General features: G+C 35.8%; 1 protein-coding gene and 1 pseudogene across 1 annotated transcript in view; both read left to right on the top strand.

Moving 5' to 3' along the window:
• Positions 1 to 25,571, top strand: part of WDR7 (WD repeat domain 7) — a 494,499-nt gene that overhangs the window by 92,622 nt on the left and 376,306 nt on the right. The window contains 1 exon segment of the mRNA XM_077135381.1: positions 7,540 to 7,754. Within this exon segment, the coding sequence (XP_076991496.1) occupies positions 7,540 to 7,754 (215 nt within the window).
• On the top strand, positions 20,142 to 22,693 carry LOC143662736 (V-type proton ATPase subunit G 1 pseudogene; annotated as a pseudogene).

Genomic DNA, 25,571 nt, shown 5'->3' with positions numbered 1-25,571 from the left:
CAGGAAGAGCCTGTCTCTTCTGAATCCTCCTTATAAGGCTTTCAGTGATTAGATTAAGCATCACTCATTGCAGAAGACACTCCCCTTTGGCTGATTACAAATGGAATCAGCTGTGGATACAGCTGACATGATCATGGTTTAATTCTATGAAATGTCCTCATGGCAACAGACAAGCCATCACTTGGCCAGCCATCACTTGGCCAGCCACCACTTGGCCAAGTTGACACATGAACCTGACCATAACAGCAATATAACCATTTTTGTCACAGGTTCAGAAAGAGTGGAGAAATATAAAATCCTCTTTATTTGAACGGCAGAAAAGCAATGCTAGATAGTTAATTGTAGGAGGTGATTGAAATGAAGGTATCAAGTTCTAGATAGAGCTTTTAAAATTTCAAGTGTTAGAAAATTTATGTATCAGGAGTAACCGAACTGGTAATGCTTAACTTAAAAGCACAGGCAGTGCTGTGTCATGCTTGTCCACAGAATCTCATGGTTTTCCCCAGGAAATCTGGAAGTATGCAACTAAATGTTATTATGTAGGGCTTTTTTTAAAATAATTCATATATTTTTCTTAATTATTATTATTATTATTTTTGCATGGGCAGGCACCAGGAATTGAGCATGGGTCTCTAGCATGGCAGGCAAGAACTCTGCCTGCTGAGCCACTGTGGCCCACCCTAAGGCTTTTTTGAAAACACATTCTCTTCTACTTTTATTATTTTAAGTAATCATCTATCAGTGATTAAAAATCTTTCTTTAGTTTCCTAGTTGTACTAAATAATATCTCTCCCTTCATCATTTTTCATTTGTTTTAAATAGTCCCTTTTAAACTGTATACATATTTTTGCCATACTGTGGTGTAGTGTAGGGAGTTTGCTTAAGACTTTTTGCAACAAATAGCAGAGGTTTTTAGCAATCTTTAGTTAATAGCACTCATTTTAAACTGCTGGTAGGTAGGCAGTCTTGACAAAAGGAAGCATTCTTAAAGTGTGTCTTAATTTTTTGCTTTTGCACTCAACTTTTCTTTCTCACTTATCTGATTATGAAAGAATCCTTATTTTTGTCTAAAATTTTAAAAGTGCAAAAGCATTAGAAGAGAAAAAAGATAAACAGAAATCCCACTGCCCAGTGGTAAATGTTTAACATTTTGGTATATTTCTTTCTAGTCTTGTTTCTTTGCATGTTTAAAAACATAATTGCTCTCATACTACATATACAATTTTGTATCTTACTTTTTTTTTTGGCATGGGCAGTATCCAGGAGTCAAACCTGGGTCTCTGGCATGGCAGGTGAGAATTCTGCCACTGAGCCACCATTGCACCCCTCCCCATATCTTACTTTTGTGTTCCTTTATGCTGTATCCATTCTACTGAGCAGCAGTTTTATGTAGCTGGTTTGGTCCACCCCACAAACTGAATAGTTTGTCCTGGGCCCTGGAGTCAGACTGCTTGATTTGAAACTAGAATCCAACACTTCCAGCTTTGTAACCTTAAACAAGTCACTGTCTCTCAGTTTCCTCGTTTGTAAAATAAGTACATAAATGGTTCCTATTTCACAATGTTACTGTGAGAGTAGAATGAGATAATATTTACCTGATGTGTGGTGAACATAAAGTAAATGTGTGTACATATATGTGTATGTGTGTGTACACGTGTGTGTATGTTTTCTATTATTGTTATTAAAGAGACTTGCTGTTTGACTTGTTGCTTTATTGAACGTGGGAGCATGTCCTTACAGACATTTAGAATTTTTTTTTAGGAATTAGTGTTAAAGAAAGTAAATTCGTATAACAATGATATTTATAAAACACTGTATTTAAGATATTATAAAAATTAAATTAACAGTTGATACATTTTAAATAGAAAGGGACAGTAAGCTTGTCTAGGACTTGTTGAAATTAAAAATTAAATTAAATAAATAATAAGTAGCATTTTCCTGCATTTTTCAGATACTTAAATATGTGAAATCTTTTGCTTCTGGGATCTTACTGAGAAAGAATTTGCTTGTACAGTAATTTTCCTAGAAGGAAATGACAAAAAGCCCCTAACTGTAGTGGTCCTGAAGAATATTAGACTTATAATCAGTTTAGTATAATTAAGCCCACATTATAAAATATTGACAGTTTACAGTTATTTTTTGACCTCCTAGAGAATTTCAGTAAGCAGTCAGTCAATGTGACCTTCTTAAATCAAGATAAAAATAGAAAAAAGCAGAATTTATTTTGAATTTCCACCATAATAGCAGGTATACGTTCTTTTTCTTCTTTGCTGTTCAAGTTCTAGCTAGTGCTATAAAGGTCCTTGGGGAATCAGTAAGGCACATCCTGAAGGTACTGACATTATTTATTTATTAAATTTATTTATTTATTAAATAAATAAAAAATGAAACTAGACAAATCCAATTCAGCTAAGGTTTGATGTATGAAATACATTTAACTCTGAGAGGATCCTTTATCTCTCTTCTTAGTGTTTTAAGAATGCATTTTTACAAATGAAGGAATTTTACATAAAAGATAGTTACTAGTTATTCCTGTATGCTGGGCAATTTTGTGTGTTTGCTGTTTTGAATTATACTGATGTTCCTAGCCTAAAACTAATACAAAATTTAGGGAATTAGAAGTCAATAAAAGATCAAATTGTGACACTTCAATAAAATGCAATATCAATTTAATAGTGGTATATATCCCCCCACCCCACATGGAATATATATCTTTTCCCAAAGGAAGTTAACACTGATACATTACTAACTTCTAATCTTTCGACTGTGTTGTGATTTTTCCACTTGTTCCAGTAATGGCATTTATTGCCAAACGATCAAGACTAGAATCATGCATGGCATTTAGTTTTATGTCTCTTTAGTCTCTTTCAGTCTGAAATAGTTCCTCAGTCCTACCTTGATTTTAATGACTGATACTTTTGAAGATTTACTTAGATCACTTGTTTAAGGTAGTGTCTTCAGGTTTCTCTGCTGTTAACTATTCTTTTTTCCCCTTTTTGTATTTTGTGAGGAGGTACTTTGAAACCATGTAAAGATATGTTCTTCATCAAACTTTTAATTTATATCTGCACAAGGTTTCAGATTCTTATTTTATTTACTGGATTTTAACCCTAAACTATTGTTTATTTTGATGTCCCAGATTTGGTCAGTGGGAGCCCCTTTAAGCTGGACGTGTTTTTTTGAATACTGTTTTACTTTTTGGCATAAGCAGATGATGCTGCTCCCTTATGTGGACACCCTCCTCATCCAGCCTGACTCTGAGCTGGATGTGGCTCTGTGACTGGCCTTTCCCCTTTCTTTTTTTTTTTTTTTTAATTGTATAATATAGCATATATACAAAGCAAAGAAAGAGAAAAGCAATAGTTTTCAAAGCACTCTTCAACAAGTAGTTACGGGTCAGATCCCAGAGTTTGTCATGGGCTACCATACGATCCTGTCATATTTTCCTCTTAGCTGCTCCAGAATATAGGAGGCTAGAAGGAATATATATTTTTTATCATAACTTTTTTTGTGTGTGTGAAAAATAACGTATATAAAAAAGCAATAAATTTCAAAGCACAGCACAACAATTAGTTGTAGAACACATTGCAGAGTTTGGTATGGGTTACAAGTCCACAATTTCTGGTTTTTACTTCTAGCTGCTCTAAGATACTGGAGACTAAAAGAAATATCAATATAATGATTCAGTAGTCATACTCATTTGTTAAACCCTGTTGTTCTGGTTTGAAAGAATGTGTGTACCCTAGAAAAGCCACGTTTTAATCCTAATCCCATTTTGTAAAAGCAGCCATTTCTTCTAATCCCTATTCAGTATTGTATGTTTGAATCTGTAATTGGATCATCTCCCTGGAGATGTGACTCAATCAAGAATGGTTGTTAAGCTGGATTAGGTGGAGACATGTCTCCACCCATTTGGGTGGGTCTTGATTCGTTTACTGGAATCCTATAAAAGAAGAAACATTTAGGAGAAAAAGAAATTCTGAGAGATCAGAATGACATAGCCATGAGAAGCAGAAAATCTACCAGCCAGTGACCTTTGGAGATGAAGAAGGAAAATGTCTCCCACGGTGCTTCATGAAACAGGAAGCCAGGAGAGAAGGCTAGCAGATGACGTGTTTGCCACATGCCATTCCAGATGAGAGAGAAACCCTGACCATGTTTGCCATGTGCCCTACCAGATGAGAGAGAATCCTGACCATGTTTGCCATGTGCCTTTTCATTTGAGAAAGAAACCCTGAACATCATAGGCCTTCTTGAATCAAGTTATCTGTGTTAGTTAGATTCAGTTGTCAACTTGGCCAGGTGAGCATACCTAGTTTTGTTGCTGCGGACATAAGCCAATGGTACATGAACCTCATCTGTTGCTAATTACATCTGCAGTCAACTAGGAGGCGTGTCTGCTGCAATGAGTGAGGTTTGACTTAATTGGCTGGTGCTTGAGAGCGCAAGGTAGCACAGCCTAAGCAGCTCGGCATTCCTCATCTCAGCACTTGCAGCTCAGCCCAGGCCTTTGGAGATGCAGAAAGAAGTCACCCCAGGGGAAGTTGTTGGAACCCAGGGGCCTGGAGAGAAGGCCAGCAGAGACCATCCTGTGCCTTCCACGAAAGAAAGAACCTCAGTGGAAAGTTAGCTGCCTTTCCTCTGAAGAACTAACAAAATAAATCCCCTTTTATTAAAAGCCAATCTGTCTCTGGTGTGTTGCATTCCAGCAACTAGCGAACTAGAACAGTATCTTTCCCTGGATGCCTTAGATTGGACATTTCTGTCGATTTTTTAAATTGGGACATCTTCTTGGCCTTAGAGCTATAAACTAGCAACTTACTAAATTTCCCTTTCTATAAAAGCCATTCCGTTTCTGGTATATTGCATTCCAGCAGCTAGCAAACTAGAACAACTACCTTCTCTGTATAACTCCACTATCACCTTTGATCTTTCTCCCATTCTTTAGGGGTATTTGGGCTATGCCCATTCTAACTTTGTCATGTTGGAAGGGGCTGTCAGTAATAAGGGGTAGGGAGATGAAACTAGGTGATATTTTAGAAAGGCTGGCCCTTTAGGTTTCAGGGCTTATCTGGTCCAGGAAGCCATCTGGAGGTTGTAGTTTCTGTAAAGTTACCCTAGTGCATGGAACCTTTGCAGAATCTTAGATATTGCCCTAGGTGTTCTTTAGGATTAGCTGAAAAGGTTTTGGTTGGAGTTTGGCAAGTTATGATAGGTAGCAATGTCTGATGAAGTTTACATAAGAGTGACCTCTAGAGTAGCCTCTCAACTCTATTTGAACTCTCTCAGCCACTGATACCTTATTAGTTACACTTCTTTTCACCCTTTTGGTCAGGATGGCATTGTTGATCCCACAGTGCCAGGGCTGGACTCATCCCTAGAAGTCATCTCCCACATGTCCAAGGGGGACTTTTCCTTTTCTGTATGGACTCATCTCACCCCTCTGGGAATCTAGCACCCTGTGCTGGCTGCCTCCCTGTTCACATACTCTTCTCTCCCTTCTTAGGCACCAGACCATCCCCCTCACCTTGTGGATGCCCTTCTCATACCACTTTGACTTCAACAATCTGTGCAAGCCTGCCTCCTTGCCTAGACTCCCTTGGGCCCTGACGTTCTGTGCTGGCTTGCCTTCCTTTCCAAACTCTCTTGTCTTTCTGCTCAGGCTCTAATATAGTCCCTTTATGCACATGTCCTGCCCTCTTCACCTCTGTTGGTCTTCGACAGTATGTGCCAAGCTATCACCTTCTCTTCCCTTGTTTGAATATCCTCCTCGTTTGCCTCAGGCTCTAACATTCCTCTTTTCACCAGCACTGCACCAATATGGACACCTACCTTTGCTGTTTCTGTGGACTTAAATCATCAGTATGTGAAATTTATCTACACCCGATTATATTTGCATTCGGCTAAGTGGAGTGCCTTCCACGATGAGTGAGGTTTAATTTAATTAGCTGGAGGCTTAAAAGAGAGACCTTAGAAGACAACCCAAGCAGCTCAGCATACCTCATCTCAGCACTTGCAGCTCAGCCCAGACATTTGGAGATGCAGAAAGAAATTGCCCTGGGGAAAGCCGTTGGAACCTAGAAGCCAGAAGAGAAGGCCAGCAGGCATCGTTGTGTGCCTTCCCATGTAACTGAGAATCTCAGATGAAAGCCAGCTGCCTTTCCTCTGAAGAGCCATAAATTTTTAATTAAATAAATCCCCTTATGTTCTAGTTTTATAGCTGCCAGAATGTGATATACCAGAAACAGAACGGCTTTTTAAAGGGGGAATTTATTAAACTGCAAGTTTACAGTTCTAAGGCCATAAAAATGTTCAAATTAAAGCAAGTCTATAGAAATGTCCAAATTAAGGCACCAGCAAGAGGTTACCTCCACTCAAAAAAGGCTGATGAAGTTCAGTGTTTTGTTCTTAACTGGAAAGGCTCATGGCAAACCTGAAGACGTCTGCTGGCTTTCTCTCCAGGCTTCTTGTTTCAAGAAGTTCCCCTGGGTGTGTTTTCCTTCTTCATTTTCAAAGGTGTCTGGCTACTTGGGCTCCTCATGGTTCTGAAACTTTTTCCAAAATGTTTCCTCATTTAAAAGATTCCAGTAAATTAATCAAGACCCACCTGGATGAGTGGAGTAACATCTCCCTCTAATCAAAGTTTAATACCCACAATTGCCATGTCACATCTCCTGGATATAATCTAATCAAGTTTCCAACCTACAGTACTGAATAGGGATGAAAAGAAATGGCTGTCTCCACAAAATGGATGAGGATTAAACCATGGTTTCTCCAGGGTACATAATCCTTTCTTCCCCCCCTTTTGGTCAGGATGGCATTGTTGATCCCATGGTGCCAGGACTGGAAGGTACTGTATTGAACAAAACAAAGTATACAAAAAGTATGTCTGTCTTTTAAGTTCCTCTAACTTACAGAAGAAATGCCTACATAGAGATAAATGGAAAGGATAAACAAAGCAAACAAGCGTTCAAGTAGTTAAAAGTTAATGTAGTAGTTATTTCTATAAATATATGGCTATACATATGTAAGAGTCAAGAAATTTGCAGACAGAATGGAGAAGTTATAATTTTTGTTTTGCGGATGTTTCCTAGAGAAAGAAAAGCTTCAGAAGTTATTCAAGTAGAAAAAAGGAAAACACATTTTAGTAAGTTTTTTTTTTTGTTGCTTAAGATTGATAAACAACTTGGAAAAGTGAAACCATAGATTTGATGTTTGTAATAATTTAATGGTATGGGTGTGATCAAAGTGACTACTTGGAAACAGGAAGACAGTGGAAAGCCTGGGAGAAATTGTTAAAATGTTGGCTTTGAAGTTGACTCTATTACAAAACTTGCAAGGGACTGAAAGGGAGAGAAAATGATTGAGGTAGTGCTACCTGGAAGATCGTTAAAGGAAGGAAGCACAAGAAAATGTTTCTGGGAGGCACTCATAAACATTTTCCTACCTGTAAAATTTCCATGCTATTCCTCTTTTCTTACAAAGCTATTTAAAATTTGATAGTTTTATGTAGTATTTGTTAATATGTATGTCTTCCAGGTGCCTTGGATCGTTGTGTGATGGGGATAACGGCAGTAGAGATTCTGAATGCTTGTGATGAAGCAGTTCCTGCTGCAGTTGATTCACTTAGTCATCCAGCAGTCAACCTAAAACAAGCGATGACAAGACGTAGTCTTGCTGCTCTTAAAAATATGGCCCATCATAAACTACAAACCCTTGCAACGAACCTCTTGGCTTCTGAGGCATCTGACAAGGTAAGTTTTTTCATGGGCTCATGAGCTATGTAATTCCCAGTTAATTTAATTTAATAACATAGATTTGGCATGTCTTAGAGAACAATTTTTGGGAGATAATACTATGGAAAATAATCTTCTGATTTTTATTTAGATTTGTCCAATGATATTTTTGGAGTATTTCAAATATTTGGTATTTTGAAAAAGTAAATTATTCCTGAACTATTTAAAATATTTTTAAAACAATTCCTACTGAATTGTGACTTCAATTTCTGAAATTAGAGCAAATATTTTATACATAATCTGTCTCGTTTCATTTTCTGATGGTCTTTCTTTTGGAAAATTGAGAACTAGTTAATGTGCCAGGAGAAGGAACAACAACAAAAAGATACAATTAAGATATCTATAATTGTGATGTATCCTTTGTTTTTTAATTAGTTTCTGATTTTAGTAAGTTTAGATCGTTTATATGGATTTAAGAAAATATTTGAGAAAAAAATAATGGTGTTATTGTGTGCAGACATTTTTCTTTGATACCGAAGCTCAATTATATTTTCCTCAAACTGACATTTGTAATCAAGGCGTAAATTCTTCAGTTGACAGAAGATTATCTGACCAAAGGGAGAATGACATAGCTCCATTCATTTAGTTAGTTACTTGTCTTTAGCTTTGTAGAGGCTAGTCATTATTTGGTTTGTGGTATTTTTAGAACTAGTTTATCTCTGGTAATGGATAAATTAAACCTATAGAAAATCCCAATATTTCATCAAAGTCAGAACTTAAAATTTCTAGTTTCATCTTCAATCAATATCATCCTTTACCCTTCAATCTGTTTACCTTAGTAAACAGATCAACTTCATTCATAGCTCTAATTTAAATCTGATCTCTTTTTCAGCCTTTTTAATAATTACTAAATGGGGTAATGCTGGCTTTCATAGCTGCAGAACCCTAACTTTGAATCTTAGGCATTACATGAAAGTTCCAGGGAGCGACCAAGTTATATTCAGGGAGCTCAGCATCTCAGAATTTAAAAATAACAGTTACAACTCAGGAATAGATGTGACTGGCCAATAGTTTACAGTCTAGGAACGTTTACTATAAGCCTTCTCCTGATAACTTATTCTCTCAAATTTGATTCTCAGAGTTTGTATGTTGTAGATGATCCATATTAGCGAGGCATTAATATATTTGATTTTCTTTTCTGGCTTATTTCACCTAACATACTGTCCTCAAGTTTCATTCACCTGGTTGCATACCTCACAACTTCGTTCCTTCTTACACCCATACAATATTCCATTGTATGTATACACCACATTCTCCCTTCCTTTCATCAATCATGCACCCTTAGGCCACCTCCAACCATTGCAAATCTTTAATACTGCCATAAACACCAGTGGGTAAATGCCCATTCATGTCCCTGTTTTCAGTTCTTCCAATTATATACCTAATAACAGGTTGCAAGATCGTATGACAACTCTGTACTTGGCCTCTTGTGGAACCACCTCACTGCCCTCCACAGAGGCTGCGCCACTCTACTTCCCTACCAACAATGAATAGGTACGTCTCTCTCTCCACATTTTCTCCAGCAATACATCTTTCTGTTTTATTTTTTAAACAGTTTTATTCCCACTTCATATGCTTCATCCTAAGTAAACAAAATGGTTCCCAGTATAATCACATAGTTATACAGTCAGCACCTCAAAAACTATATAAGGACATTTCCATTTTTTTCCCAAAGAAAGAAGAGGTAAAAAACAAACAAACAAACAAACAAAACGAAGAATAAAAAAGAAAAATAAAAAGAAACAACAGAAACACCAAGAAGCCCATACACCTCCCTTATTTCCCAGTCTTATTGACTTCTAACTTTGGTATATTGCCTTTGTTACATTTAATGGAAACATATTACTGTTAATTATAGACCCTAGTTTACATTGTTTGTGTTTTTTCCATATACCATCCCCTTTTCAATGCCTTGTAATGTTAACATTCATTTGTTCTTCCAAATGTAAAAAACATTCTTATATTTGTACATTTAATCACCATTATTGTCCACTCTAGGTTTTGCAAAGTTATGCAGTTCCAGGCTTTATCATTTATCTTTCCTTCTGGTGTCATACATGCCCCTAACCTTCCTCTTTGAATCATACTCACACTCAGCTTTATTCACTTACAATATTGTGCCACCGTCAGATAGTATTGTGCTATCCATTTCCACTTCTTTACAATCAGTGCTGTTGAACGTTCTGTACTCTTTCAGTATCAAATGCCCAATCTCTACCCTCTTTTTTTCTCCTCATAATGTTCTCAACTTGAGCTTTCGAACTTTGCTCATGATGTCCTCATGATTTTATTCTGTCTTATATTACATTGTATGTGTTATATTATATTGTATTTATACACCACAGTTTGTTTATACATTGAACCATTGATGGATGTTTTGGCTGTTTACATTTCTTTGCAATTGTGAATAATGCCACTATAAACATCGGTACACTAATGTCTATTCATTTTCTTGCCTTTAATTCCTTCTAATATATACCTGGTAATGAGATTGCTGGATTATATGACAATTCTATACTAGCTTCCTGAGGGACTACCAAACTGCCTTCCAGAGTGGTTATACCGTTTTATATTCCCACCAACAGTGCATAAGTTTACCTGTTTCTTCAGACCCTCTCCAGCACTTGTAGTTTTCTGGGTTTATTTATTTATTTATTTATTTATTTATTTTTATAATGTCCATTCTAATAGGTGTGAGGTGATATCTCATTGCAGTTTTGATTTGCATTTCCCTAATAGCCAGTGACATTGAGCATCTTTTCCTATGTTTTTGAGCCATTTCTATTTCCTCTTTGGAACAGTGTCCATATCTTTGCCTATTTTTTATTTATTTATTTATTTTCATAGGAAGGCACTGGGAATTGAACCCAGGTCTCTGGCATGGCAGGATGGCAGGTGAGAATTCTCCCTGCTGAGCCACTGTAGCCCGCCCTTTGCCTGTTTTTTAATTGCGTTGTTTGTGTTTTTGTTAATGAGTTACAGGATTTCTTTATATATTCTGCATGTTAAACCCTTATCTGATATATGGTTTCCAAATATTGTCTCTCATTGTGTAGACTTCTTTTAACTTTCCTGATAGAGTCATTTGATGTACAAAAGTATTCAGTTTATCATTTATTTCTTCTTTCATTGCTCATGCTTTGGGTGTAAGGTCTAGGAAATCATTTCCTAACACAAGATGTTTAAGATATTTCCCTACATTTTCTTTTAAGAATTTTTTAATCTCCTTAGTTCTAATGTTCAGTTCTTTGGTCTGTTTTGAGTTAATTTTTTTTATTAAATGTGAAATATAGGGGTTCTCTTACATTCTTTTGGATATGGATATCCAGTTCTCCAAGCATCATATATTGAAGAGGCTGTTCTGCATCAGATGAGTTGACTTGACTGCCTTATCAAAGATCAATTGTCTGTAGATCAGAGGTTCTATTTCTGAACACTCAATTAGATTCCATTGGTCAGTATATCTATCTTTGTGCCAGCACCATGCTGTTTTGACCACTAAAGCTTTGTAATATGCTTTAAAGTGAAGTAATGTGAGACCTCCCACTTCATTCCTCTTTCTCAAGCTATTAGGGACACCTTGCCCTTCCAAATAAATTTGGTTATTGTTTTTTTCTATTTCTGCAAAGTAATATGTTGAAATTTTAATTGATACTGCATTTAATCTATGAATCAAGTTGGGAAGTATTGACATCTTAGCGATATTTAGTCCTCCAATTCATGAACATGATGGATGTGTCCTTCCATTTGTTTAGGTCTTTAATTTCTTTAAGCAATTTCTTATAGTTTTCTGTGTTTATGTCTTTTGTGGCCTTTGGTTAAATGTGTTCCTTAATATTTTATTCTTTTGGTTGCTACTGTAAATGGAATTTTTTTCTTAATCTCCTCCTCAAATTGCTCATTACTAGTGTATAGAAGCACTACTGATTTTTGGGTGTTGATCTTGTACTTCTACTAGTTCCCTGTCCTTCTCCCCATTGCTCTGCCCGTCCCTCTCCCTCCCCTCCTCATCCCTCTGGCTCTTCCCTCTTTCTCTTTTGTCAGCCTAGCTAAGGGTCCATCAATTTTACTTATTTTCTCAAAGAACCCACTGCTGGTTTTGTTGATTCTCCCTTTTGTTTTCATGTTCTCAATTTCATTTATTTTTGTTCTAATCTTTGTTATTTCTTTCCTTCTGGGGTTAGTTTGCTGTTCTTTCTCTAGTTCCTCCAAGTGAGGAACAGTTAATTCCTTGCTTTTTGCTCTTTATTTTTCAATATAGGCATTTAGAGCAATAAATTTCCCTCTCAGCATTGCCTTTGCTGCATCGTGTAAGTTTTGATATGTCATGTTTTCATTTTCATTTGCCTTGAGATATTCACTGATTTCTCTTGTAATTTCTTCCTTGACCTACTGGTTGTGTAAAAGTGTTGTTTAGCCTCCATATATTTGTGAATTTTCTGCCTGTTAGTAATTTCCATCTTTATTCCATTATGATCTAAGAAGTGTTTTATATAATTTCAGTCTTTTTAAATTTATTGAAACTTGCTTTGTGACCCAATATTTGGTCTGTCCTGGAGAATGATGCATGAACACTTGAGAAAAGTATATATCTTGCTGTTGTGGGTGTAATCTTCTGTAAATGTCTGTTAAGTCTAGTTCATTTATTGTGCTGTTCAGAATGTCTGTTTCTTTATCGATCCTCTGTCTAGATGTTCTAACCTTTGATGAGAGTGGTGTGTTGAAGTCTCCACTGTTATTGAAGAGGTGTCTACTTCTCCCTTCAGTGTTGTCAGCTGTGCCTCATGTATTTTGGGGAACTCTAGCTCGGTGCATAAATATTTATGATTGTTATGGCTCCTTGATGAGTTGTTCCTTTTATTAATGTGTAGTGTCCTTCTTTGTCTCTATTAATTGTTTTTCATTTGAAGTCTAATTTGTCTGAAATTGGTATAGCTACCCCTGTTCTTTTCTAGTTGTTATTGGCATGGAATACCTTTTTCTAATCTTTTACTTTCAGCTTATTTTTGTCCTTGGATCTAAAATGAGTCTCTTTTAGTAGACAGCATATAGATGGGTCTGGTGTTTTAATCCATTCTGCCAGTCTATATCTTTTGATTGGGATGTTTAATCCATTTAGATTTAATTTTGCTACTGTAAAGGCAGCGCTTTCTTCTGCCATTTGGTTTTTTGGATTTTACATATCATATCTTATTTTATTTTCCCTCTCTTTTTACCCTTATTGATAGTCTTCATTTCTACACTCTCTCGCAAACCCCTCTCCTGTCTTTTCCTATCTGCCTATAGCACTCCCTTTAGCATTTGTTGTAGAGCCAGTCTCTTGTTCACAATCTTTCTCAGTGTCTGTCTGAAAATATTTTAAATACCTGATTTTTTTTTGGTATTCTTTTTTATTATTATTATTATTTTATTTTTTGTTTTTATTTTTTTCTCTCTGAGTTTTGAAGGTCAGTTTTGCCAGATATGGAATTCTTGGTTGGCAGTTTTTCTCTTTCAGCATTTTAAATATATCATACAACTGCCTTCTTGCCTTCATGGTTTCTGCTGAGAGGTCTGCATCTAGTCTTTCAAGCATCCCTTATAAATGATAGATTGTTTCTCTTTTTCTGCTTTCAGAATTCTCTCTTTGTCTTTGACATTTGATAATCTGATTAGTGTCTTTGAGTAGGTCGGTTTGGATCTATTGTGTTCATATATGCTGCACTTCTTGGATTTGTAATTTTTTGTCTTTCATAAGTGATGGGAAATTTTCAGTGATTATTTCTTCCATTTTTCTTTCTGCCCCCTTTCCCTTCTCTTGTGCTTCTGGGACACCCGTAACACGTATTATTCACTTCTTGTCGTCATTCAGTTCCCTGAGATCCTACTCATATTTTGCCATTGTTTCTCCTATCTGTTCTTTTGTGCATAGGGTTTCAGATGTTCTTTCCTCCAGCATACTAATCCTTTTTCTGCCTTTTCAAATCTGCTGTTGTAAATCTCCATTGTGGGTTTTTTTTTTTTTTTTTGAGGTGGGGGGGGGTGCATGATCTAGGAATCAAACCCAGGTCTCCCACATGAAAAGCAGGCATTCTAACCACCAAACTACCTGTGACCCACTCCATTGTGTTTTTATCGCTTCTTTAGTGCCTTGCGTTCCCGTAAGTTCTTTATGCTTTTGAGTTCTTCTTTAAGGTTACCCAGTGTCTTCGGTGTAGCCTTCATCTCCTTGGCCATATCTTCCCTCAATTCATTGATTTGATTTTTGAACTGATTTAGCATGTTTGTTTGAACATCTTTAATTAGTTGTTTCAAATCCTGTATCTTGTTTGATGTGTTAGTTTGTTCCATTGAATGGGCCATATCTTTGTTTTCCTTATTATTACTTGTAATCTTTTGCTAGTGTCTAGGCACCTGATTTCCTTAATTATTTTATTTTGGAGATAGTTTTCACTTTTTTACCTAGTATTTTATTGTTGTTGTTTGCCTCTGTTCTCTGTCTGTTCTTTGAGATTCAGTTCAACTTATTCTAGACTTTTAGCATAGCTTCTGTTTAACTGATCAAAATTTTTCAGCTCTTGTTTTCTGGTCCTTGCCCTGCCTATATGGAATCTTTTTGTTTTGAGGAGGGTCTCCTAAGATATGATCAACCCCAGTCAGATTTTCCTAGACAAGCAGGTCCAGGGTCTCAGGAGGAGGGTGTAATCACTATCAAGTTTCCCTGAGGATGTGACCCAGCAGGTTGTCAGAGTTTCCTGTGTAGCCTGTTGATTCTATGTTTTTTCTGTCCTGTGTAGCAGGTGGCTTTTTTTCAGCTCATAACTCCCCACCAGCCTAAAGGGTGTGGTGTCTTTAATTCTCAGCAGACCTTGTCCCTGTCAGGGTCATGGTGGAGACAGAGGCTGAGGTATAACATAGGCTTAAGCTCTTTCTGTTTTCCAGCCCCTGGGGTCTGAATTCTCTGAATGAGAACTGCCACTTGAGCTGGGCCCCACCCCCATCTTGGGAAAGACAGACCCTTCAGGGCATTATCTCTATCACTTGACTAGTTACTTTGCCTCTCAGACATATCTTAACTCTGCCTTGCTTGGGTCAATAATTAAAAATTTCTGGGGCTTTTTCTAATGAGAGTTCTGTGCTGTGATCTCAGCCCTTCTACCCATTCCAGATTGGTGTATAATGGGTGTCCAGTCGTGGATCTTCCATAAACAGTTGTTCCAGACAGTTCCTGGCTATTTACTAGCTGTTCTGTAGGACTAACTCAATTCCACACCTCCCTGCACCATTGTCTTGCTCTGCCTCTGTTGCCCATTTTTGAAAGACTTACATACAAACTTGAAAATTAGCCCATGGATTAGTGAGTGCTGACATGCTTAATACCATACATAGTTCCAGTGAGCCATATCCTCTAGTAATTGACAGCAGTATCACCCTTTGATTATTTTGTCTTTCCCCAAGCTATATATATCTTATTGGCTATGTTATATAGAAGTTTCATAGATTTGAATTTTGAAATCCTTTATTTATTTATTTATTTATTTTTTTAATGCTTCATCCCCTCTGAAGTTTGAGAAAAAGCCACAGCTTAAATGCATTTGCAACATGTGTAATTCTTTCAGGGGACCACATAGATGTCACAAGAAACTCAGTGCATTGCACATTGTTTGATATTGTATATAATTTTAATTTTGAGCAAATTTATAAAACAGTATATTCAAGGGCAAGCATATGTTATGTACTCCCCAAATAATATTATTTTTCTTGATGATATCCACCAGAAGTAAATATTTGAAAAACTAATGATATATCTAGAAAATAAAAGAAAAATAAGTGGTACAGTAACATTCAAGAATGTCTTGTGAAAGTAGTCATGGTCCATTATGTGATTTTTACAATCTTGTTTGTCTCTGTTTTAATAGCACATTTTATAGTGCAATTAGTGATAAAAGCACCAGATATCAGAGAAACTACACTTATGTATTATAAAATATATTGCTTATGAACCTCCTCAGTCTTGCAGCAGTGGTAATTGTTGCTTGGCCTACAAGGAAAGCAATTATAGAATGGGGAAAAGACTTAGGAAGCTGAGGCCACAGGAGGATAATCACTTTATGAAAAATGTATGTTGGCTGGACCTTTAGGGATTTCTCTAACTATTTTTTTCTGTTGAGTTTGATGCTTCTTCCGAGCTGTCCTTTAGATGGCTAACCTCAGGAGAAATAAAACTCACCCAAAGTTTTAAAAAAAAACAACCATCCAGAAAACCATAACTAACAGCCTCACAGTGGTATAGAACTTACTCTAGGATATTGAATCTAATTTTTTACGTGAGTCCCTCAATTGAAAGTAAATTCTCTGTGGGGATACTGTATGTAAAGTAACTTGCTTTTTTTTTTTATTATTTTATTTTTAATTTTATTTAAGAAATCAAACAATACACTTAGAACCACCAACAATGGATATCTTAGCTTAACCATAGGCATATTTAAATAAAGTTTCCATATAATCATTGTAAAGCCTGTATTTGTACATTAAGCTTCATAAACCAATTTAAAATTAAGGCAACAAGGAAAAAATCTACATATTCAGATAGCAAAGTTCTAAAATTCTGAGTATTAAACACTAACTTATATATCATTTGATCAGCTGTCAAAACTGTGAATGTTCTTAAAATATCAAGTAGAAAGCTCTTACAGATTTCTGCATTGCTATAGTGATGACCTATGATACTAAATATTTTTCTGATTTCAGCAAAATATGCAGATACAAATATTTTTACAATTAACATATGGAAACCTTAACCACCTAAAATGGATATCTAAGTTAGCTTATTCATAGGCATATTAAAAAAAGTATCTAAGTAATTATCTTAAAGCCTGTCTGTATAATATGTTTCATAAACCAATTTAAAATTAAAGCAAGAAAGGAAGAAAATCTATAAATATCAGTTATCTGAATTCTAAATATTAAATAGTATCTTAAATGCCATTTGATTAACTATGAAAACTATGTGCATTTTCAAAATATCAAGTAAAAAGTCATTACAATATCAATTTTGCTATAGTAGTGAGCTATGATAAAGTAACTTGCTTTTAACTTGTTAGAAAAGTGATAACAATCAGGGCTATTTGGAAGCAGCAGATAATTTATATTGCTATTTATGTACTTATGCTGGGCATATAAACTTTTGCCAACAAGGATGGAGAATTTACTTCCTGTGATTTTTTTTCACTAAACGATCAAGAGGCATTAAATAAAATTATCCTTTGTTATTACTGCATTGAATCTTTACAAGATTGTATATATGTGATCCCCTGTGTGTATCTGTTAGGAAATTTTTAAAAATCTCCCTTGTGTTATAATCATCTATGTAATTTTCTGATTCTCCTTACTGACATCCAGTCATCTTGAAGGCAGGGATTATGTCTTATTTATCTTTGTGTTTTCCCTGTGAGATCTAGTAGCAGTGTGCAATAAATCTTTGTTGAATTGGATATTATAAAACAGAAAGTGCTGTTAGCTTTTGCTTCAGCTTCTTGCCTCTGTCTTCTCCATTCCTTCACAGTTGAGGGTTTTGAGACCCCTACTTTCAGTTTCAAGTCTATCCCTATTCATCAGCCATTAGATACAGAGGATTCATTAATAACATTTGCCTTCTGTTTTGTTTTACATTTTCCTCTTTAGTTTTGGTTAATGAAGTTGTCCAGTCATAACTCATTCTCCTTCCTTTCCATCACTGTATTGCCAGTGTTCCAACACATCCTAGAATTATCTCAACCTTATCCCTTCCTTTATTCTTTTCCTTGTGTCTCTAGACTTGGATTTCCCAACCTTCACCTATTAACATTTTTGGCTTGATAATTTTTTTGTTGGTGTGGGGACCATCTTGTAAAATATAGAATGTTGAACAGCATTCCTGGCCTTTACCTACCTATATGCCAGGAACATCGCTCGCAGTCATAAATCAGAAATGTCTCCTGACATTGTCCTGTTTGAAACCACTGCTCGAGAAAAGCTTGGGAGATGGCAGGAATCTACATCCTATGGTCTGTCCTCTCTACCCTTGCTTCTTAAATCTTTCTCTTCATTGAGAATCATGAAGCCATCCCCCATCACCAACCCAGGAGAATTTGTTCTTTAAATTCTCTTGTGCCCTTATCTTCCTTTTCACTCCTTTCCTTAAGCAGATTAAATTTTGTATGTTATTTTTTTCTCCCTGTCTTTCTATCCTACTAGATTTTGAGCTTCTTGAAGACAGAACTGAGTTTTGTTTTTTTTTGTTGTTGTTGTTTTTGTTTTGTTTGGTTTGCATGGGCAGGCTCCAGGAATCGAATCCAGGTCTCTGGCATGGCAAGCGAGAGTTCTGCCACTGAGCTACTGTTGTACCGCCCAGGAACTGAGTTTTTCATCTTTCTATTTTTCTAGTATTTAATATATTTTATAAAGCACAATAAGTACCTAAGAAATTTAGTGGGAAATTAGTTTAAAGATATATTGTAGAAGAACTTGAATACTAAGATGAGGCCCTAATTCAGTGGTAGTGACCCAGTATTAAATAGTTTTATCTGAATTTGTATATGTGATACCTAATAAATGTTAATATGAGTAATGACATGAATACTATTAGTGAGAAGTAATGGGGACCCAAAATAAAATTAGACAGTGAGTGATTAGATGAAGGAATGTCTTGTAAGGTACTGTGTATGTTAAATAAATAAAAGTTGACAAATGAACAACAGAGGAGTTGAAAGATACAATATGATTTCAGAGATCATATTGTATCTTTCAAGCCCACTGAAGGAAGAATGGCAGTGCTGTTTATGGAAATGAGCAAGTCATGGCATAGACTTTGAGGTTGATTGTAAATAGGAGACATTTTGCCTTCCTATGTAGTGTTGGGAGATGACATATGTGCAGAGAAAGTAAAAACCTCCAAAAAAGAAGCGACATGATGCTGAGATGGAGGAGGGATGGATTATTTTGTTACCCTTATTATAGCATGTATCAAAAGTTTACTCCTTTTTGTGGCTGAATAATGTGCCATTGTATATGTGCCAGTTTAAAACTATTATGCACCTCAGAAGAGCCATGTTTTAATCCTGATCCAATCTTGTGGGGCCAGAGCTATTGTTTTGGTTGGAAATATTTGATTAGATTATTTTCATGGAGATTGACCCCTTCAATTGTAGTTGTGAACTTTTGGTTAGATAACTTCCATGGAAATGTGACATGCCTAGTTGTGGGTGTGGCCCTTTGATTAGATGGAGATGTAATTCCACCCATTCAAGGTGGGTCTTGAGTAGTTTACTAGAAGCCTTTAAAAGAGGAAACATTTTGGAGAAATCTCAGATGCAGATGCTTGGAGAACAGTTGCTTCAGAGCTGACATAGCGAATAGAGAGAGAGCCATGATGAGACAGTTTGGAGATGCAGAAAGAAAATGTTTCTGGGGAACCTGTTTGAAACCAGAAGCCAAAGACCCCAGCAGAAGCCAGCCACATGCCTTCCCAGCTGACAGAGGTGTTCTGGGCCCGTTGGCCTTTCTTGAGTCAAGGTATCTTTCTCTGGATGCCTTGGTTTGAACATTTTTACAGTCTTAGAACAGTTAACTTACAACTTAATAAATTCCCTTTTTTAAAGCCATTCCACTTCTGGTATATTGGATTCCGGCAGCATTTAGCAAACTAAAACAGTGGGTATATACCACATTTTATTTATTCATTCACCTGTTGATGGACACTTGAGTTGTTTCCACCTTTTGGCTGTTGTGAATGTTGCTATGATCGTTGGTATGCAAGTATTTGTTTGAATCTGTGATTTCAGTTCATTTTATTTCATTTTTCAACACTTGATTACTCAGCTTTAGTTGGCTAATGTGACTCATTTCCACCTTAGAATATTTGCCCATACTGTTTTCTTTTCCTGGAGTGCCTTTCTTTAGCTCTTCATATGACTAACAGCCTCTTGTCATTCAATTTTAGTTCAGATGGTATCTCCTCTGTGAGACCTTCCTGACTTTTCATCTGAAGTAATCCACTCTAGTCACTATCTACTCCATAATCTTGTTCTGCTTTCTTTGTAGGATCACTATTTGAAATTATCCTTATACTTATTTGTCACTTGATTGTTTGTCCTCGTCTTTTAGATTGAGCTCCACAAAGCAGAGATTTTATTTGTCTTGTTCAGCACTTTGTCAGTAGTTTAAGTACTTAGTAGGTGCTCCATAAATATATGCTAAGTAGATTAATGAATGAAAAGATGAGTGATCATAATTGGTTTGCTACATTTTGACCATTAGCATATGTTGTAGGACAATTACAAGATAGAGAGCTTAGGTGCACATCCTGGGTGGGGGGCGGGGGAGGGTATGGGGGTGGCATCTGGCCCTAGTGGACCGCATGCTTCCACCTGGAGAGTCCCCGTTGCCATAGCCTGTCAGTCTCAGGGCATCCAGCAGCTGCTGCAAGCGGAGAAGCATGCCACCGAGGTGTTCGTGTTTGAGGCTCGAAAGTGAAAGAACCGGAAGCTGAAGCAGTCCAAAGCAGCAGCTCATGCTGAAATCATAACAATACCACCTGCAGAGGTAGAACGAGTTCAAGGCCCTGGGATCACAGGGCAGTTGTAGCACTGAGGTGGAGGAGACCTGGGAGATACCTACTTTGAGCAGAACAGGAAGGAAGACCTGAATAACCTCTTGGCCTTTGTCTGCAACATCCATGCAAAAGCCCACGAAAACTACCAAATAAATGGATAGAGGAGAAGGAGTTCCTGTTCCATGAATTGGCATTTTAGATGCTTTCACATGGAATGCGAAGCATTAGCAAAGCTAGAGTTATATTCTTGTGGAAAGGTATTAAATTATTTCTGTATGTTCTATGTAGTTATTTTTCACTATTTGGAGACCAGCAAACCTAGCTTCTCTGTACAGACTTAGAGCTTATCCAAAGATTCCATCTTTTTACCTCATCTTTCTTGTAAGTTTAATAGTTATAGATTGTCTGTTTTCCTGTCACTTAGCTCTAGCTATATATATGGCAATATTGACTTTTTCTTTCTTAGGTCTAGTACCAAAAAACACTTATTTGAAGAAAGAAAAGGGTTAATTATTTTATTTCCTTAAGGCTTTCTTAAAGGTCAGGTGCTTTTCCTATGAAAAAGTAGTAAATAGTCCTTTATAACCTGTGTGAAGGAGCAGCCAGCCTTAAAGTAGTCCATTTTGGCTAAGAGTTAAAACAATGAATATTAGAATAATTGTTTGGGCTGCCTTTAGTTTCTTGTAATAAAAATTACTAGATAGAATTCAAGAACTTGTTACATTGCTTGTTGTTGCTTAATGTACTGATCATTTAAAAGTAAAGATTCTTTGTCATGTAAAAAATAAGAATTACAGAATAGAAATTGAAAGTTGTCTATAAAGTTATCCTTAAAGAAGTGCTATTTAAAGTCATGTCTTCAGATGATATCACTGAAGGACAGAGCATGGACATGGAAGAGATTTGAAGATGGAATGCTTGTTTAGGTGTCAGGAAGATGAAGATGAGCCAATGAGAGGCAGAGAAGGAGAAGCCACTTGGGTGGATTCTAGGTCACACATATAATTGAGGACAAATCTTGTAAAGGAAGCTTGTAAAGGTTGACAGATTCTCAGAGAAGTTAAATAATATTAAGACTAAGGTAACAGAAAAAGTGTTTGGGTTCAGTGATTAGGAGAATTTGGCAATCATAAGAGAGCTGTTTTGGTTTAGTTATCTGGGTCAGAAATCAGGACTCAATGAGTTAAGAAAGAGTACAAGTTGAAGTGAGGGTAGAGAGTGAAGGAGATAGAAGTTTGCTTTTGGAGAAAGAGAGTAGTAGCTTTGGTGGCTGCAGTACTAAGAGCAGGGTTTTTATTATCAGATCACTGAACATTTTTGTGGTGGAGGGGAGATAATGGACCAAAGCTGAAGGACATATTGTTGAGAACAGAAATGAAGAGTTCACTCATATTAGAAATACTTTCCTTATAATTGGTAATGATGAAAGAGAGGAAGGTGAATATACCAAGTTATTTTCAGTTGCTGCAGAGAAGAAAAGTAGGCTGTGCTATCTTTTGAAAGGAAGGAGTGGTTATAATCCCTTGAAGGTAGAGCCTATCTTCTTTTCATTTTACCCTTCATGACACTCAGCATAAGTAGTGTACCAGATTAGGAGTTAGAAGCTTTATAAAATATAAAAGGTCAATTGTAGAACACACGTGCTGATATTTAACTAATGCATCAGTGAATGTTAAGAAGATGGTCTGAGCATTTGAGGTGATCATTTTGACAAGTTTTCTCATAAAGCATTTGCCACAGACACTGGTTCTTGTTGAGGAGACCTTGGAGGATGTCATAGGCCAAGGGAATTTTATTATTGCTGCTAGAAAACCCTTATTATTAAATATATTCCTTATGCTTAGGGTGTGTGATTTTCTGTTTGATGTCTTTACATCTTGGGCAGAATTGCCCTATTTATATTGAAAAATGGTCAGGATGATTTATCTTTGCCTTTCATTTCTCTCTTTTGTCTAGTTAGTCAAAAGCCTGAAAAAATGAAGGGACTATATTTGCAAAGGTCAGTAGCTTTGTATTCTGTGTAACTAGGTGAGGGAATGAAATTTAGAATTCAAATATAACCTAATAAGAACATGCTCTGTGTTTTTTTTAATTGCCGAATTCACTCTGTAAGATTTTGTACTGATTGAATTGACTTTATGATTCATGATGAAAAGGGCACTTGAAAGTCTGTAGGATACCAGGCCTTATCTGGTAAATGTTTTTGCTTTTCTTTTCCTTAGAAAGAATTCTTATGATACGTATGACCTTTGAAGACTCAATTAAACTTGCTAAACATTCCACCCCAAAACTTCCATGAATATTTCAATAGCAAATATGAATATGCTCAGACTATTCATTTATTATATATATACACATATAATTATATATATATATACATATAATTATATGTAAATTCTTTTTTTGTTGTTGTTATTCCAAATGGTAAGTAGGACATAACTTTTAAATTATACTAACTATTGTTTGATTTTTAATAAGTAAGTTAAGGAGCCTTAGCTAAGCTGTCCATTTAAAAAAATTTTTTTTACTGACAAATCTTTGCACACATAGAGTCCATACATAGTATATAATCAATGGTTCACAATATCATCACATAGTTGAATATTCATCACCATGATCATTTTTAGAACATTTTTATCACTCTATAAAAAGAAATGAAAAGAAAAATGAAAAACTCATACATACCATATCCTTCCCTCCCTCTCATTGACTGCTAGCATTTTAATCTACCCAGTTTATTTTACCCTTTATCCTCCTCTTTTATTTATTTATTTATGTATCCATATTCTTTTACTCATCTGTCTATACTCTGGATAAAAGGAGCATCAGATACATGCTTTTCAGAATCACCCAGTCACACTATAAAAGTTGTATCTTTATACAGTTGTCTTCAAGAATCAAGGCTACCAGAACACAGTTCAACAGTTTTTGGTACTTCCCTCCTAAGCTGTCCATTTTTAAGAAAACAAAAAAGTAAATGACTATGACTATAGAAGGAGAAACGTATTTCCTCAAGCAAATAAAAGAAACTGTGTCACCTTCCCTCTATGAGAGGTATTTGGAGTTTTTCAAGGAATGCTATCCCAATAATAAAATAACTATTACTTTTAACATGCAAGCTAGTCATTATTAGCCTTGATGGTTATGTGATCCAGAGATATTTTTAGATTACTGTCGGTCTCTGACATAATAACAGATATGATACTCTGACAGAGTAATGTTTTAGGTATTGTAATATTTCACTCAGGGGTTTTTTGTTTTATTAGTGTTTTGGGGGGTGCATGGTCTGGGAATCAAATCACTCAGGATTTTGATCATTTTCTGAATGCTGTCATTCATAAACTGAGAGTAGCAATCAGGTATATATATTTTTCCTGACAGTAATTATTGGTATATTAAAATATGGACTCTCTGGATTCTCTAAATGTCCAAATCATTTATATAGCATTAAATGAATTTTTAATTGAAAAATTTTTATTGAAAAATTTCCAAGTTTAACTTTTTGAATTTGAAGCTTTTTAAGTAACATATAGGGAATGTCAAACTCTTTTTTGGTAACTAAATGTGAACACTGGTGATTATAATGCATTCTAGATTTAGCTACAGATAAAACATATGCACATTTCCTTCCTTACCACTTTTCCTAGACTATTGAATTTTTTTTCTGATTTTCTTTGTCAAGTTTTTCTGTTATTTTCTTCTCTAATTGCTGCTGCCACTGTCAATCTCTGCTACTGTGTTTCTACTTTTCTTTATATTGATGTGTTTGAGTTTAGATCTACCATTTCAACATTTATGTTCCATTTTATTCACCTGTTTTATATTCCTTTTTTCTTGCCCTCTTTCAGATTAAGCAGTTTTTTTTATCATTCCGCTCCCCCCAGACTTGTTAGTCATACATTCTGTTAGTAGTTTTTGGTCTTTACACTAGAGGCTATAATGTGCATCATTGACTTACTACAATCTAAGACAAATGATTACTTTTATGATTTTTCTCATAACGCTGGGACCTTAGATGACTATAACTCCGTTTATCCCTTTCTTCCTTTTACATTTAGTTGTTATACATTGTAATTGAACATATATTTTAAATCACACAAGTCATTATTATTTTGTACAAATCAATATTCATTAACATTTATCCTCATGTTTAGCCCTTCTGTTGTTCTTTATGTCTTATATTTTCATCTCCTTCCTGTCAGGTGACTTTTTCAGCATGATAGAACAACATGAGGAATGGTTTTAGTCTCAGCCAAGTTAGAGGGAAGGATATTTTTGCTGATTATAGATTTCTAGTTTAGTGGTTATTTTCTTTTAGCACTTCATCATCTTCTTGTTTCTACCTTTTTTTAATCAGCCATCATTCATATTGTCTTTTCCCCCCCTCTTCTTGCTTTTCAGATTCTCTCTTTTTCTCTAGTTTTTATCAGTTTAAACATTAAGTAGCTAGGTGAGATTTTCTTTTTATTTATCCTGGTTGGGGTTTCTTTAGCTTCTTGAATGAGTGGGTTCATGTCTTTCATTAATGTAGGAAAACTCTTGCCCATTAGCTTTTCAAATGCTCCTCCTGTCCCATCATTTCTAACTCCTCCTTCAGAAACTGTTATTCCATGTATATTAGATCTCTCCCTTTATCTAAACTCTGTCTCATGTTCTCTTCTGTATTTCCTAGTCTTTTATTTATTTTTGTTTTATGTAACTTGATTGAAAAAAAAACCAGTTACTAGCAGAGCTATTAGTTTATCACTCATCCATTGACAACTTGCTTCATTTATTCAGTGCTATATTAAACAGTGTATTGGGAGATAGATTAACTAATAGCTCCAAGCTTCCTAACAATTTAAGTGAAAATTACAAAATGTTTGAGACCCTGGTTTGGAATACAAAGGGTGTTTGACTTCCAATTTCCATTCTCTGTAGAATAAAAACAGGTCTTTCCTTTATTGACATGTATAAAATACATCACATTTTCTCTTCAGCTGATGCTGTAATTTCAGTATCAATTCTCCAGCCACATCAATTTTGAGCATAAAATATATCATGTAACCTCAGATTTTAAACAAGAATGGGTGCTGCTATAGAGTAGTGCTGCTTTCTTTGGTGTGACAACTAAATGTCCATCTCCTTCTCTGCCAGGTGACTTCTTCAGCATGATAGAACGGTGAGGAATGGTTTTAATCTCAACCAAGTTAGAGGGAAGACAT

Source organism: Tamandua tetradactyla, chromosome 18 (assembly GCF_023851605.1).
Source record: "Tamandua tetradactyla isolate mTamTet1 chromosome 18, mTamTet1.pri, whole genome shotgun sequence".
NCBI classification, from domain to species: domain Eukaryota; kingdom Metazoa; phylum Chordata; class Mammalia; order Pilosa; family Myrmecophagidae; genus Tamandua; species Tamandua tetradactyla.
The sequence above is the reverse complement of the archived record's forward strand: the minus strand, read 5'-3'. Positions and strand labels throughout refer to the sequence as shown.